This window comes from Micromys minutus (assembly GCF_963924665.1).
Source record: "Micromys minutus genome assembly, chromosome: 30".
Lineage (NCBI taxonomy): Eukaryota > Metazoa > Chordata > Mammalia > Rodentia > Muridae > Micromys > Micromys minutus.
In genome coordinates this window covers 33,088,087-33,103,733 of record NC_137965.1, presented here as the reverse complement: position 1 = coordinate 33,103,733, position 15,647 = coordinate 33,088,087, and the positions used below count along the sequence as shown (strand labels likewise).

Here is a 15,647-nt window from a genome sequence, read left to right as displayed (position 1 = left end):
ACACACACACACACACACACACACACACACACGCACACGTAAATAAATCTTTTAAAACATGGAGAGTAATGAAGCAAAGAGATGTGATACTGGCCTCCACACGCACACATGCATGCACAGACACACACACAAAATGGACAAAGTATCAAAACTATTACAGTTAATTGTATTAGATACATGTAATGTATGCCTAATTTGCAAACTGCATACATAGTGCCAAGGATATCTGGGAAAGTACACAAAATACATTCAAATTATAAAATAAAGCCTTATAGCTCATACTAAGATGTTTATGAATACAAAAACAGATCCATATACCTAGGCCTTGGTTTATGCTCTACGCAGCATGCTCTGTCTGTAGGGAAAATAGGGCTGTAGTTTTCAATGTAGTAATTGTAAAACAGTGAAGTCCGGTGAGCATCTATACCCAGTCCTGTCCTCTGTGCCGTGGAAGGAATGAAGAGGTGGAGCTGTCATCCCATCTCAGGGTAGCTTTCAAAGAGCAGGCAGTGCAGGCTTTCTAGAAAACTGAAGAGCAGCTTGTCTGCCCTGACCACTGGCTCATGGTGGCCCTGGGGTGCTGTAGGGCCTGCGGGTAAAGAAGATTAGACCTGAATTTGGTTGAGAAGCATTAGTTCTTTTGTTATATTTTACTTATTTTAAGTGCACATATGCATGTATGTGTGTGATCATATGTAGGTGCTACATTATTTGTGTGGAGGTCAGGGAATAATTTGTGGAGATTGGTTACCATCCTCTCCAACTTGAGATATTTGAAAGCTACAATAGGTAGAAGAGGCTTTAAAAACAGGCTTTCAGCTGCTCAGTGGTGGTGCCTGCCTTTAGTTCCAGCACTCAGGGGCAGAGGAAAGTGGATCTCAGTGAGTTCCAGGCCAGCCTGGTCTGCAAAGTAAGTTCCAGGACTGCCGAGGCTACACAAAGAGCCCCTGTATGTGGAGGCAGTAGATATGTGCATGTTGGGGTGGGGTGTTGCAGAGGCCAAAAGAGAACATTAGATCCCCTGGAGCTGCAGTTGCGGTGGTTGTGAGCAACCTTCTGTGTATTTTTTCTTTAACTTATTTATTTTTTATTTTATGTGCATTGGTGTTTTGCCTGAATGTATGTCTGTGTGAGGGTGTCAGGTCTCGCTTGGAGTTACAGACAGTTGTGAGCTGCCATATGTATGCTGGGAATTGAACCTGGGACCTCTGGAAGAGCAGCCAGTGCTCTTAACCACTGAACTATCTCTCTAGCCCCATGGATTGTTTCTTCTTTTACAAATCTGAGGCCTCAGCTGACATTTAATGGGAAAGGACATAGTACTGCTTACACATCTAGGAATGTTAAATATATCTATGCCTAAAATGAACAGGATAACACATGATAAAATAATCTACTCTATACAAAATGATATGGGTGCCCATATAGAAAGCAATAAGAGGTCTCCACAGTAAAGTAGGGTGTTTAGATAACTCCCCACAATGATCAAAAGTACAGTGCAGTGGCAGTAATAAATACTGGAAATATTTACAAAAGTAAGTCCTCACAAGTAGGTTCATTAGCTGCTTTGCGGTGATCATTTAATTATTAGCATAACTACTTAATATACAATTGATTACTTAGTTCCTTTACCCTTGTTGATTAATGTATAATTAACAAACCTTAAATATATCATAGCAGAATGTGTTATTTCTTTCTTATTGTTTTTGTTCTGTTTTGTTTTGTTTTGACAAGGTCCTACAATGTACCTTTAAATGGTCTGGAACTCAGTCTGTAGACCAGGCTAACCCAGAAATTCATCTGCCTCTGTCTCCTGAGTGCTTAGATTAAAAATGTGCAACACCACAACTGACCAGTTTTTATTTCTCAGTTATAGCTCCAGTAATCTGGCTGTCATAGCTACCCAACAATCAGTGACACAGGGAAACCTGTTATTTTACCTGGGTCTGCCTAGTGATGCCCTCTGACTGTTCCAGGCTTCGGCCAGGAACACTGCCATAAACACCAAAAACATGGCGGACATTCCCAGCCGGATGAGGTTGTTCTTGGCATAACATTCTGATACAGTGCTTGGGGAAACTGAAAGAGAGAAGGCAACCCACAGGCTTTGTAAGGAGCAAATGGACCAACCAGATCTGACTTTCTTCATCCACTTGGACTTTGGTCAGTGGGCAGCTGTTCATTCTTTGCAGTTTCAACCTTGTCGGGTTTTATGACAGTTGAAATGAATGGAGTTTTTTTTTTTTTTTTTTTTTTTTAACCTATTTTCTGTGTATACATTCTGTCTATTCTACTGTGTTTTCTGTTGCCATTAAAACATTCTGATGAAAAGCAGCCTGGGAAAAGAAAGGGTTTATCTCATCCTGCAAGTTACAATCTATCATCAAGGGAAGTCAGGGTAGGAACTAAAAGTAGAAACCATGAGAAGGGCTGGAGAGATAGCTTAATGATTCAGAGCATTTGGCTGCTGTTCCAGAGGACCTGGGTTTGATTCCCAGCACCCACATATAACTCACAACCATCCATAACTCCAGTTACAGGAGCTTCAGCACCCTCTTCTTACATCCTTGGGTACCTAAAATGAATGTGGCACACACATATATGTAGTATAATTTCCCCCTAATTGATTAAATAATAAAGATGACAAGAAGCTAGTCACTGGGAGAGAAGGAAGAAGACCTTATGGGTCTGAGAGAGGAAGAGGGAAAGCAGGAGCAAGGGACTTCCTTTTAGACAGTTGGGAGTAAGGCGGATGAGATGTTGGCAGAGGGCAGATGTTAGTTCAGGTGGCGGGATCTGCCACCCGAAGATTTCTAACATAGAATAGTTGGTGAATTTAGGATGCTAGATTCCTCATGCAGCGATTGTGTTATCTGTTGACTCTAAACTAAGATTGTCTGGTATTTTCCATTTCAGGACGACTAAACTTAATTCCAGGTACCTTAATTAAAGGTAACTGCGGCAGAGCGTGGGTTTGTGAGGGTGCACCCCAGCTAGCTGCAGAAATTTGGGATTGCTGATTGGTTTGGCAGCAGCCAGCTGTGGGGGTTAGATGGCTGGGAACAGCAATTCATTGGTAAAGGAACCGAGAAGTTAGGCAGTGCTTCACAGGATTAGTCATGAAGGCAGCAAAACTGCTGGGGTTGGAGAGTAGCCTGCAATAGCATGGTATAGCATGGATTGTTGTTTAATATTACACATAACACATATATACAAATAAAATATTCATACACATAAAATAAACCTTAAGAAAAAAGAAACTCTACATTCCAAGTTGCTCTCTGGCTCATTCGGCCTCATGCTCTGGACCTGAGGAATGGTGTCATCCAAAGTGAGCTGAGCTTTCCTAGATCAATTAATGATTAGGATAGTCCCTCACAGACATGCCCACAAACCAGTCTGACCTAGGAAATTCCTCACTTAAGGCCTCTTCCTTCTGTTGACTCTAGGCTGAGTCAAGTTGACAGTCAAGGTTAACTAGGATACTGCCCATCTTGGCTAGGGTTTCCATTATTGTATGAGACACCATGACCAAGGCAACTCATAAAAGAAAGTATTTAATTTGGGGCTCACAATATGGGAGGGTTAGAGTTCATGACCATCATTGTGGGGAGCATGGCAACATGGTGCCCAAGCAGTAGCTGAGAGCTCACGTTTTGACCCAAAAGCATGAGGCAGAGAAAGCTGATTGGGAATGGCTTGGAAGTTTGAAACCTCAAAGTCCATCTTCCATGACAAAGCTTCTACAACAAAGCCACATCTCTTGGGGCTTCCCAAACGCCTCCACGAACTGGAGACCAGGTGTTCCAATGCATGAGCCTATAGCGGCCATTCTCATTTGAACAACCATATTGCCTTAGCTCATCTCCCTTATTTTATTACTTCATTTTATTAATCTCCTTTATGTATTTATCTCATTGCTCTACCTTTCCTGATTTCCTTCCCCTTATCTCCTTTGATACTTTAGGAGTTAGTTTTATGAGCAAAACTTAGACCAAAAGCTATTCACAGAACAGGAAAATCCGTGGCAGATCAGTATCTCTCCTCAGACGACACAACGCCACAGTGAGCACAGCAGCGCTTCTCCTGCCATCTGGGCCCCTGGAACACTGAGGATTTCTGCTTCACTCACAGGAGCTACTGCAATATGGAGACAGAACAAAACAGCCACAAAGAACAATGGAACACAACAGACAACCCAGACGGAACTCACACAGCTGCAGACCCCCCCTTTGTTTGACAAAGATGCCAAAACTTCACATTGGAGAAAAGACACCCTCTTCAACAGGTGCTGGGAAACATGGACTCTCATGTGCAGAATGAAACTGAACCTATTTCTCACCCCCCCACCCCCACCCCCCCGCACAAAATCAACTCCAAGTAAATCAAAGGCCTTACTGTAAGAACTGAAAACATTTAAAGATACTAGCCTGGGGGAGGACATTTAAATGTATAGGCTTTGGCAAAGATCTGTTTTCAGTTCCCAGACCTATATCAGGTAACTCCAGCTCCAGGGAACTCAGTGCCCTGATACCCTCATTTGTGTGCACATACCTAGACATAGACATGCACATAATTTCCAACAGTAAGATAGAGCTTTTGAAAATGAGAGGAAAAAAGAATACAAGGGATGAAGCAATAAAATTATAAAGTAAACTAGAATAATAATATATATTATATATAACATAAATTATACTATATATTATTTATTATATAATATAGAATATATTTATATATAATATGGCTATGCATAGTATATATACATAGTTATATTTGCATTATAATACAATTGTGTATAATGTATAAATATATTTATATATTTGAATTACATATAATTTATATAATATATAATAAATTAGTATTTATGTTATGATCTATATAATATATAATATAATACATACTATAAAATATATAATATGCAACATATATTGTATATTAGATTATATATAACATGTAACTGTTATATAATTATATATAACACATATTATATCAATATATTATAATAATAATAAATTATTAGGAAAAATTCTCTTGCCATGATAAAATCCTTACTTGCCACTGAGATAGCAAGATGTTCGCTTGGATATGAGGCTCTGAAAGGGGCTTCTGTCTGAAGGTAAACACAACTGTACCTTCCTGTATCACTGACTGTCACCTCCTGAAGGGTGAAATTCACCATGTTGCTTTCTGAGTTCTGAAACTGTATGGGTGATGAAGTTCCCTCCTTTAGCAGGGCGAACGTTTTATAGGCTGTGGAATTGTATGGCTTCTGACACTGTAGGTTCACTTTTTCTCCTGTGCTCATCAGACCTGTGTGCTGGACTCGGAAGGAAGGCTGCGACAAGTATCCTGTAAGAGAAACAAAGTCCAAGGGCAAGGGGTAAAGTCTGGAGTTCTAATCTCATTCTTGTCCTGCAAGAGTTCTGCTGACACTTAATCTTTCTGATGGTCTATCCTGATTCTCAACAGACATATTTTTATTAATTAAATTTGTTTTTAGACAATCTTGCACATGTACATATAACAAACTGACCATTTTTCCCACCTTCAACCCTTTCCTCACCCCCATAAATTTCTTGTGTGCTCATTCCCATTCATTTTGTTTGAGGACCCACTGAGACTAACCAGAGCATCTCTTTCCCAGAGTCTGCCCATAGCCAATAGATAGTCATAAAGAATACAACCCTGTAAGCACTTTCCTTCCCTTGACATTATTGTTGATAGGATCATTCTTGTGTGGAATCAGTGCAGAACATGGGTGTTTGGGGTTTTGTTGCTGTTGTTGTTGTTGGTGGTGGTGATGTTGGTGGTGATGTTGTTGTTGGTGGTGGTGGTGGTGGTGGTGTGGTTTTGGTTTGGTTTTGTTGGTGGTGGTGGTGTGGTTTTGGTTTGGTTTTATTGTTGTTGTTGGTGGTGGTGGTGTGGTTTTGGTTTGGTTTTGTTGGTGGTGGTGGTGGTGGTAGTGGTGGTGGTGGTGTTGATGGTGGTGTTGTTTTGGTTTAGTTTTGTTGTTGGTGGTGGTGGTTTTGTTGTTTTTGGTGGTGGTGGTGTGGTTTTTGTTTGGTTTTGTTGTTGGTGGTGGTGGTAGTGGTGTGGTTTTGGCTTGGTTTTGTTGTTGTTGGTGGTGGTAGTGGTGGTGGTGGTGGTGTTGTTGGTGTTGCTGGTGGTGGTGGTGTGGTTTTGGCTTGGTTTTGTTGTTGTTGTTGTTGTTGTTGGTGGTGGTGGTGGTGGTGGTGGTGGTGTTGGTGTTTTGTTTCATTTCTCCTACAGATCATCTCAGGAAAACTGGGGCATTCAACTTTGTTCTTGTAAACTCATGTCCTCTCCAACTCTTCAGATGACTCCTCTTTTAAAATTAAGATTTTATTTACTTATTGGAAAGGTGACATACCAGAGCATGAATGTGAAAGTTCAGGGACAATTTGTGGGTTTCTCTCCTTCTGCTCTGTGGGTCACAACTTGGGTGGTCAGATGTGGCAGCCAAAGCTTCTACAGTGGAGCCCTCTCACCAGCCCTAAATGACACTCTTTTCCTGACCTACAGTCCCTTGCTTCCACACTCACCCTTTTCTGAAAATCACTGTATGTCACTGAGGCAGCCTTTCCTCACCTGTGACCAATAGTAAGAGAGCGTCACTGGAAGGTGAAATTCTCTCAGGGGACTCCGTTAGAGAATATTCACAGGTATAATACCCTGCATCCGCCTGCTGTAGGTTCATCAGATGAAACTCAGCTGACCCCTGTGTCAAATGATGTGGAAGCCTGGAGTCCAAAATAACGTCTCCCTTTCTGAGAATAAGCTGGATGCCCGGGGTGGGGCTCATGCACTGCAGGGTCACGCTGCTGTTCTCTGATGCTACTGAATTGGGCCAAGCACTGAGGCTGGGTTTGGGAAGGGAACCTGGAGGGAAGCAAAGCTCAGTCTGGATCTCCCACATCCACCTGCTCCCAGGAAGCCCAGGAAGGAAACTGAACATTTTGGGATGAAAGCTCAGTGGGTGTGTTGAGTCACTTACCATCTCTCTTTGTGTCTGTTTGGCCAACATTTGGATCTGCAAAACAGTCATAAATGAGGTACAGGTGCCTGCTGAGAGGTGCCTCGTTACTATCCTTGGTTCTAAGGAGCACCCCAGAGGTTCTGGCTAAGCTAAAATCCTGAGTTCATAGGTTCAAGGTTTGCATTCAGACACAGCTCGACTCTGGCTTTAAGCCAACTTAGCGCCTCCTCTGTTGCCTCAGACTCTCCTCTGCCACCTCTGCTTTCACCTCTAACCCTTCAGGTCTCCGAAAGTCTACAGATTCTTCCCACCTAACATGCATTCTGTCCCCACAGTTTACTTATTCACACCACTTCCGTTAGAGTAGAGTGTGCACTCCAACCTCCACTCCAGGAAGAGACAGAAGCCGTGCAGAACACTGGGGTCTTCCCATGAATTTGGGTATAAGACCGGCTTCTTCCTGATGGCAGAAATGCCTTTCATATGCTTGGGGAGGGGTCCCTGAAAGTCTCTTGGAACAGGGTAACCTTCATAGTAATGGCCGGCTAGTGCTTCAGGTAACATGACTTTAGGACACCTATTCCCAAGGTATGGATGAGGGATTGGGTGAGTGATACCCAAAATAAGAAGAGTGGGACATCAGTGAGTCACATCTATCCCAAAATGAGAAAGAGGAAGAGCACTAGAAATCATGCAGGTCCCCCAACAACTGGAGCAGGACTGTCCCTGACTGTTGCCCGCCTGTGGATCCTAGTCCCCTAACTGGGCTGGCTGCCTTGTCTGACCTCAGCAGGAGAAGATGCGTCTAGTGCTGTGTGCCCAGGTTGGGTTGGTATCCAGGGGTTCAGGAGAAGGGGAGGGGGAGAAAGGGAGGAGTATGAGAACCAGGAAGAGGGGGCACTGCAATTGAAATATAAAGTAAAAAAAGAAAGGAAGAAAGAAAGAAGGGAGAGAGGAAAGGGGGAAAGGGAGAGGAGGGAGGTGAGATAGAGAGAGAGGGGGGGGTCGGGGGGGAAAGAAATAATAAAGGGTGAGCTGAAGAGTCAGCTCAGGAGTTAAGAGCACCAGCTGCTCTTCCAGAGGGCCTAGAGGGCCTAGGGTGGCCAACAACCACCTGTAACTCCAGTTTCAGGGGCAGGGGATGTGACCTCCCTTTCTGCCATCTACATGCACCAGGCATGCAATTGGTGTACAGAGACATATGAGCAGGCAAGACAGCCATACTCATAAAGTACAAGGAAAGTAGAAATTATTAAAGAGAAACTTTGGTCAGAAAACCTTTTTACAGAGGGCAGAAGTGGATCGGAAGGCTGAGAGTAAAAGAGCAAATGCCCAGCCTAAAAGGAACATCTATATCCCTACCACCATCTCCACCACTGCTGCTGCTACTGCCACCACCGCTGGCGCCCAGCGTGTAAGAGCTAAAGGCTGGGAAGGAGTGCTGGGAAGTGCTGTCTTTGGGACATAACACGGCTACCACACTCAGGAACTTACAACAGCTGTGGTTACCCAGACTAGACCTGCACAAGATCAAGTCGGCCAAAATCTTGGCAGAGATGGATAGAAGATCTCTAGGTCCCTCTTTACTGACCAGCTATTAGAGGTTGGTAGTGGCCAGGAGTAGAGAGAGCCACTCTTTTTGGAGGACATGACCACTTGCAGGTTTCCCATGTTACAATAGACGGAACAACCTTCATGCACGAATTGAATTTGGTGGTTATAACAAAAACAAAACAAACCAGCACAGGGGTCAGAGAAATGTCTCGGCGGTTTAGAGCTTGCACTGCTCTTTCAGAAGACCTGAGTTCAATTCCCGGAACCCATGTTAGATATCTTAGATTCCTGTAATTACAGCTCCATGTGATCTGATGCCCCCCACACAAATGGAAATAAAGACATGGAAGAAGAAAATGGGGGCCGGGTGTAATTATGCATTTCGTTGTGTGTATGGGTGAAATTTAAAGTGTGAAAACAATTTTAAAAGATACAAAGACTTCTGAAACTCCCACAGAAACAGAAAGTAAGTGTGAGAGAAAAGAAGTCTGCCCAGCTTCTCTACGGAAGAGGGAAAGCCGAAGACTCATTCACAGTGCAAGCCTTAGTTAAAGCAGAGCATCAGTCATATTTGCAGGGCAAACTACAAATTTCACAAACTTAAGGCCGGTAGGAAATGTAGAAGGGCAAGTGATCCCATGGGATAAGTCAACACTGGGAATAAATTCATTTTTCTATCTGTGACATTCAAACTCTGAAATCAGGAATACGGGAGAGTCATCGGAGACCTAGAGGTTGAAGGGAATTGTGGGCAGATATAACATGTTATTTACTATCACACAGACCACTAGACAACCACATGCTGACAGGTGTCCAGGCACATGTCAGCAAACATAGGAAGGCAGAGGCACACACACACAGACAAGCACTCATATGCGCGTGCACACACACACACACACACACAACTGAGGTCAGCAGACAGATGGAACACTAGAATCTGTGGAACAGGAGAAACAGTCAAGATACATACAAAATACATAGAACACATATTCAATGGGATGGTAGTAAAACAGTTTTTAAATCTAGGGAAGAAAATGGATATCCAAACACCAAGTTATAGACGTACCAGAAAAGAGTCTGTCCATGACAAATCATAGCTAAAATACTAAGACAGCAGAGCAAAGAAATAATATTAAAATTCGAAAGAGGAAAAGGTGTGAAGTCACAAAGCCCAGCCCTCTCAGCATAAAAAGCCACTGAAGGATGGAATGGTATATTTCAATCCCAGAAAGTGAATAGTTTATCACCGAGGTTATTATATACAGATTATTATCAGTAACTAGGAACGAATGCCTACCTCAGCCAAACGGCAAATCTCAAACATGAATGGGGCAGAAAGAAGAAACATGATTCATGTCAAGCAGGAAAACAACCGACATAATATAGAAACTGGAAAATCTATCTCAGGAACCACAATAAGAGCTGGAGAGAGGCTCAGCATATTGGGAGAGGAACTGTTCTTGCAGAGGCTCAGAGGTCAGTTCCCAGCCCCCTGTACATCCAGATCCAGGAGATTCCATGCCATCTCCTGGCCTCTGAAGGAGCTGCACTCATGTTCACACACCCACACACAAACACTAGCTGTAAAAGGTAAGTCAGCCAGGCAGTGGTGGTGCACGCCTTTAATCCCAGCTCAGGAGGCCGAGGCAGGCAAATCTCTGAGTTTGAGACCAGCCATTTGATAGAGCAAGTTCTAGGACAGCCAGGGCTATTACTAAAAAACACTGTCTCTTGGAAGGAAAGAAGGAAGGAAGGGGAGGAAGAAATAGGAAGAAGAGAAGGAAGGAAGGAAGCAAGGAAGGAAGGAAGGAAGGAAGAAAAGAAGAGAAAAAATGCTCTTGGGAATGCCTTTTTTAATCCCAGGCAGAGGCAGGTGGATCTCTGTGAGTTCAAGCCCAGCCTGGTCTAAAGAGTGTGTTCCAGAAGAGTCAAAACTATACAGAGAAAATCTGGCTTGAAAAATCAAATAAATACATAAAATAAAAAGATAAATATAAAATTTTAAAACTGCCATAAATATAATCATGTTTCTTCCCCATTCAAAAGACAAACTTTATTCTTTAAAATAGTTATCTATTTACTTTACATATATGAGTACACTCTAGCTGTCTTCAGACACACCAGAAGAGGGTGTTGGATCCCATTACAGATGGTTGTGAGCCACCATGTGGTTGCTGGGAATTGAACTCAGGACCTCTGGAAGAGCAGCCAGTGCTCTTAACTTCTGAGCCGTCTCTTCAGCCCCAAAAGACAAACTTTAATTTGATAGGATTTTAAAGCAAGATTCAACTGCATCCTCTCTGTGAGAAATATTCCTTCCTTTGTAAACACACACACACACACACACACACACACACACATACACACACACACACACACACTGAAATTGGAAAGATGGAAAATTATATACCATGTAAATAACAGCAGTACTTATATCTCGCAAAGTTGAGGTCAAGTCAAAATTACAGAATCCAGGCATGGGGGAGCATCTGAGAGCAGAGGCAGGCACGTCTCTGTGAGTTCAAAGCCAGCCTCGACTGTATAGTGATGCCAGGCCAGGCAGAGCTACATAGTGAGAGCCTGTGTCAAAAACAATAATCAGTGAAAGGACACAAAGATAACAAGAATGTAATGACAAGGGGACAACCCCTCAAGAGAGTGTGAAGATCAGTTCTGCCCGTGAGATGTTTCCAAAAAGGCACTTGCCACCAAGATTTAGTGATGACCTGGTGAGTTCAATGGAATCCTCACAGGGAGCAAGGAAACAACTGATTCTGTCACATTGTCCTTTGAACGCCACATGCATATGTGCTTGTATGTCACAATAAGAAAATGTAAAAAGAAAAAAAACGGTAATGATTGAGTTGGCATAGTGACTCATGGCTTCAATCTCAGCCCTCGGGAGGCAGACATGGGGAGGCTGTGAGTTCAAAGCCAGCCTAGGTTAGGTAGAAAATTCTAGATAAGCTTACCTACATAATAAGATGCTGTCTCCAAAGTAAACAAACAAAACAGACAGAAAGGCCATATATGAAATGCTGATGCACCATTTCCATAGAAGTGGTGGTAGTGGATATAAAGAGGCAGTGGTGCAGATACGAGAATAAATAATGGCAATGCACGTCAGCTGATACAGCAGCCACACAAAATATCAAAGTGGAAAGTCAGAATTGACCTGCACCACAAATGAAGTAAACCTAACAAACATTTAAATGATATTCCATCCAACAGGGCTGAAATACACATTCTTCACAACTTTTATCAAAATAGACCGTGTTTGGACCATTGTTGTAAGGGGGTTTCATCCAAAGTGAAACATTCTGTCAGTAAGGGGGAGAAAGCTCTTGGAAAATGAAAGATTCTCAAAGAAGTCATTAAAAAAGAAGAGTCATCAGGCTGGAGAGATGGTTCAGTGGTCAAGAGCACTGACTGCTTTTCCAGAGGTCCTGAGTTCAAATCCCAGCAACTACATGGTGGCTCACAGCCATCTGTAACATATCCAATGCCTTCTTCTGGTGTGTCTGATATACATGCAAATTGAATCCTCATATAAATAAATAAAATCTTTTAAAAGAACATTTTAAAAAATGACCAACCCAACCAAAGAGAAAAGGGAATTCTTAGACTGTCCAGTGCAAAAGTTCCAGTGTGGGGTTTTCATGAGTCATCAGTCAGCCCGGCTGGAGTGGGTTTTCACTGACACAGCTGTTTTGGCAACTCCATGTAAGAAGCCCCTCGCCCATACTCCTGTTAGTAACTCCAAAATAACTCATTGCTTCATCAGCTTGGACATCTGGTATGACTGTTTCTTTGGTTTGTCATGGGCTCCCTTTCCTCGGTAAATAGGTATGTGTTCCATAGTGTGCAGTGTGTGTATGTGTGTTCAGTGTGTGTATGTGTGTGCAAGTGTGTGTATGTGTGTGCAAGTGTGTGTATGTGTGTGCAGTATGTGTATGTGTGTGCAAGTGTGTGTATGTGTGTGCAGTGTGTGTATGTGTGTGCAAGTGTGTGTATGTGTGTGCAGTGTGTGTATGTGTGTGCAAGTGTGTATGTGTGTGCAGTGTGTGTATGTGTGTGCAAGTGTGTGTATGTGTGTGCAAGTGTGTGTTGTATCTACCCAGAAAAGTCTGCCACATAACTGCTGTAAGTCTTAATGAATACAAAAAGAGATAAATAACTTTTCGATATGATTTTCTCTTCTTAAAATTTATTTTTGTTAGTTTTGAGTGCATGTGTGTGTGTATGTCTGTATGGGTGTGTGCATGATTCCAGGTATCTTCAGAGGCCAGAACTGCATGTTAGATCCCACAGAGAGCTAGAGTTATAGGTGGTTGTAAGCTGCCTGGTTCATGTCTCAAGAACTGAACTCTGGCTCTCTGCAAGTGTGCTTAACTCCAGCCCCTTGAGCAATTTCTTCTATCGCTACAGTAACTATAAAATATTTATTTATTTTAAGTTTTTTATTTATACACCCCAATTGCTACACCCCATCCCAGTCCCCCCACACACAAAGTCCCTCTCGCATCCCCTTCTCCTCTGAGAGGGTAAAGCCCCCCCATATCTCCCTAACCTTGTGTATCAAGTTTCCTGGGGTTAGGTGCATCCTCTCCCACTGAGGCCAGACAGAACAGACCTGTTGGGGAACTGACTCCACAGACAGGCAACAGCTTTAGGGACAGCACCCCACCCCCTGCTCCAGTTGTTGAGGGACCCACATGGAGACTGAGCTGCACATCTGCTACATATGTGCCTGGAGGAGAATATTTAAAACATACCTGACACCAAGATCTCAATGTGATCACTGGGGTGTGAGGCCCAGAAAGGGGCTCCTTTCTCGTGATAGATACAACTGTAATTTCCTGTATTGTATGGTATCGTATTATGAAGTAAGAAGTCAACTCTGTTGCTTTCTGAACTCTGAACCTGTACAGGTGATGAGGTGCCTTCCTTCAGTAGCATGAACATTTTGTATTCAGTCACATTATCTGGCTTCTGACAGCGCAGGGTCACAGTCTCCTTTGCTGTCACATTGCTCCATGGGTGAGCTTGGAGGGAAGGTTTAGGTAAACGTCCTGAGAGAGAAGAATCCTGCGGTCACGGAGAGGAAGACCTGGGTTACACTCCCACCCTTTTCCCATGATGTCTGATCTCTCCTACTATATATCTGGCCTCACTGTCTATCTCTGGCTACCCTGGAACTCACCATGTAGACCAAAATGGCCTAGAACTCACACACAGAGATCCATCTGTCTGGGCCTCCTGAGTGCTGGGATCATAGGTGTGAGACACAGCATCTAGCTAAAAATGGAGACTTTGTCCCCTTTCTGTAAGTCTCAGATAAAACTAAGGTATTAGGGTTGAGGAGATGGCTCAGCAGTTAGAGTAGTACTTTATTCCCCCGAAAACCAAGAAAAAAGCCAAGGCCCAAGATAAGCTCAAGGTTCCAGAAGGTCAGCTTTGGGGTTGCAGAAGGAAAGCAGCAGATCCCTTAACACAGGTACTGGGTGGTTGTAAAAAGATACAGTAAGCTCTGTGGTCTCAAAACCAGCCTAAGCAGCTAAGTGCATATGTGCAGATGAATACTGAGTCTGGACACTGATGCCAGAATCCTCCTCAATTGCTCTTCTACCTTACTCAACAAGACAGGATCTGTCAGTCACACCGTAGCTCTTGGACACGGTTGCTCTCACCGGCTGGCTTACTCTCAGAGTACTCACACTGCCTCTGCCTTCTGCAGCTGGACGTGCAGGCGGCTCACTACACTCACTGAACCTGTCTCCCCCTCCTACCCCCAGCTACTAAAACCTCAGCTGAAAGCATGCCATGTATGTTCTTCTGAACTCTGGTCACGAGTGACTGGGTCCTATGCCCTACTCATGGCTTGGTCAGGACTAAAGACTACACCCCTCCGGCATAAGTGTGCACTCACTAGCCTCATCTTTTACTTCTTACAAATTTAATTATTTCTTATCCTAATACTACCCAGGCATGAGGGCTAGAGTTTGGATCTCCATAAACTACTTAATCTCTAGCTGAGTGGCTTGCCTGTAACTCCAGGTTCAGAAGACCTAGAGAAAGGATTCCCCCAGAGCTATCTGGCTAACAAAAAGAGCCATACCCAGGAGCTATGGCTTGGTTGTGAATCCCGCCTTGATAAGTAAGGTAGAAGAGCAATTAATCACTTTCAAGGTCCACACACATGCACACATATGTGCTCGCATACCCCCAACCCCCACCACAGGTGTCCACACACGTGCAGACATGCATACACACACATGCACAGCACACACATACAAAGATGAAGACAATAACTGAAAGTACTCATTTCCATCACGGCTGCCTCCTGCCCTCCTCACCTGTGACCAATAATAGGATTTCAACACTGAACATCTTCTCATCAGGGCTCTCATTCATATAGCACTCACAGGTGTAGCATCCAGCGTGGCTCTGCTCTAACTCTATCAGATAGAATTCAGTTGTTCTCGGCCATTCCCTAGGGAGATGTAATTTAGACGTCCAGTTTGTCTCACCAATTGGTGTCTTCAGATCCAAATTCGTACCTTCTTTTTTAATAACACAGTTTGCATCTGGAATAAAAGCTATACACTGCAGGGTCACATTGCTCCTGGCGGGAACCACAGAGCTGGGTCTGATATTGAGAATGGGCTGGAATAAGGACCCTGGAAGAAAGTAAAATGTACAGCTGTATATGACATATCCTGCTCCCTGGGAATCATTTAATTAAAAGAATAAATCATTTAAACACTTGGGAGGAAGGATCAAAGGGGACTTGATTGAAGAGTACTTACCAAACCCACTTATGTCTGTCTGTCCAGGCCATAGCCCTGCAAAAGAATGAATTATGAAACATCGTCCCTGCCTGGAGCTCCCACATCACCCTCCCTGATCCCAGGATTCCACTGCTGAGAACAGACTCTGTCTCCACTTAACCAGGAGTTGCCGGGTTCCCACTCTGGACTCTGACATGTTTCTTCCTCACCAACAGCCTGTCTCCTCCATGAGAACACATTTGCATCAATATCTACTTGCATGTCCATTTTCTAGGGACACTGTAACAAAATAATGGACTCCTCAT

General features: G+C 43.4%; 1 protein-coding gene across 1 annotated transcript; it reads right to left on the bottom strand.

The window, feature by feature from the left end:
* Window positions 1–473: 473 nt before the first annotated feature.
* On the bottom strand, window positions 474–14,965 carry LOC308440010 (T-cell-interacting, activating receptor on myeloid cells protein 1-like; the record flags this gene model as incomplete). The annotated part of the gene is made up of 7 exons (XM_080941932.1): window positions 474–589; window positions 1,969–2,079; window positions 5,053–5,349; window positions 6,610–6,900; window positions 7,016–7,051; window positions 13,327–13,623; window positions 14,908–14,965. The coding sequence occupies 7 exons, from the start codon at window positions 14,963–14,965 to the stop codon at window positions 474–476; spliced, it is 1,206 nt and encodes a 401-aa protein (XP_080798058.1).
* Between the last annotated feature and the right edge of the window lie 682 nt (window positions 14,966–15,647).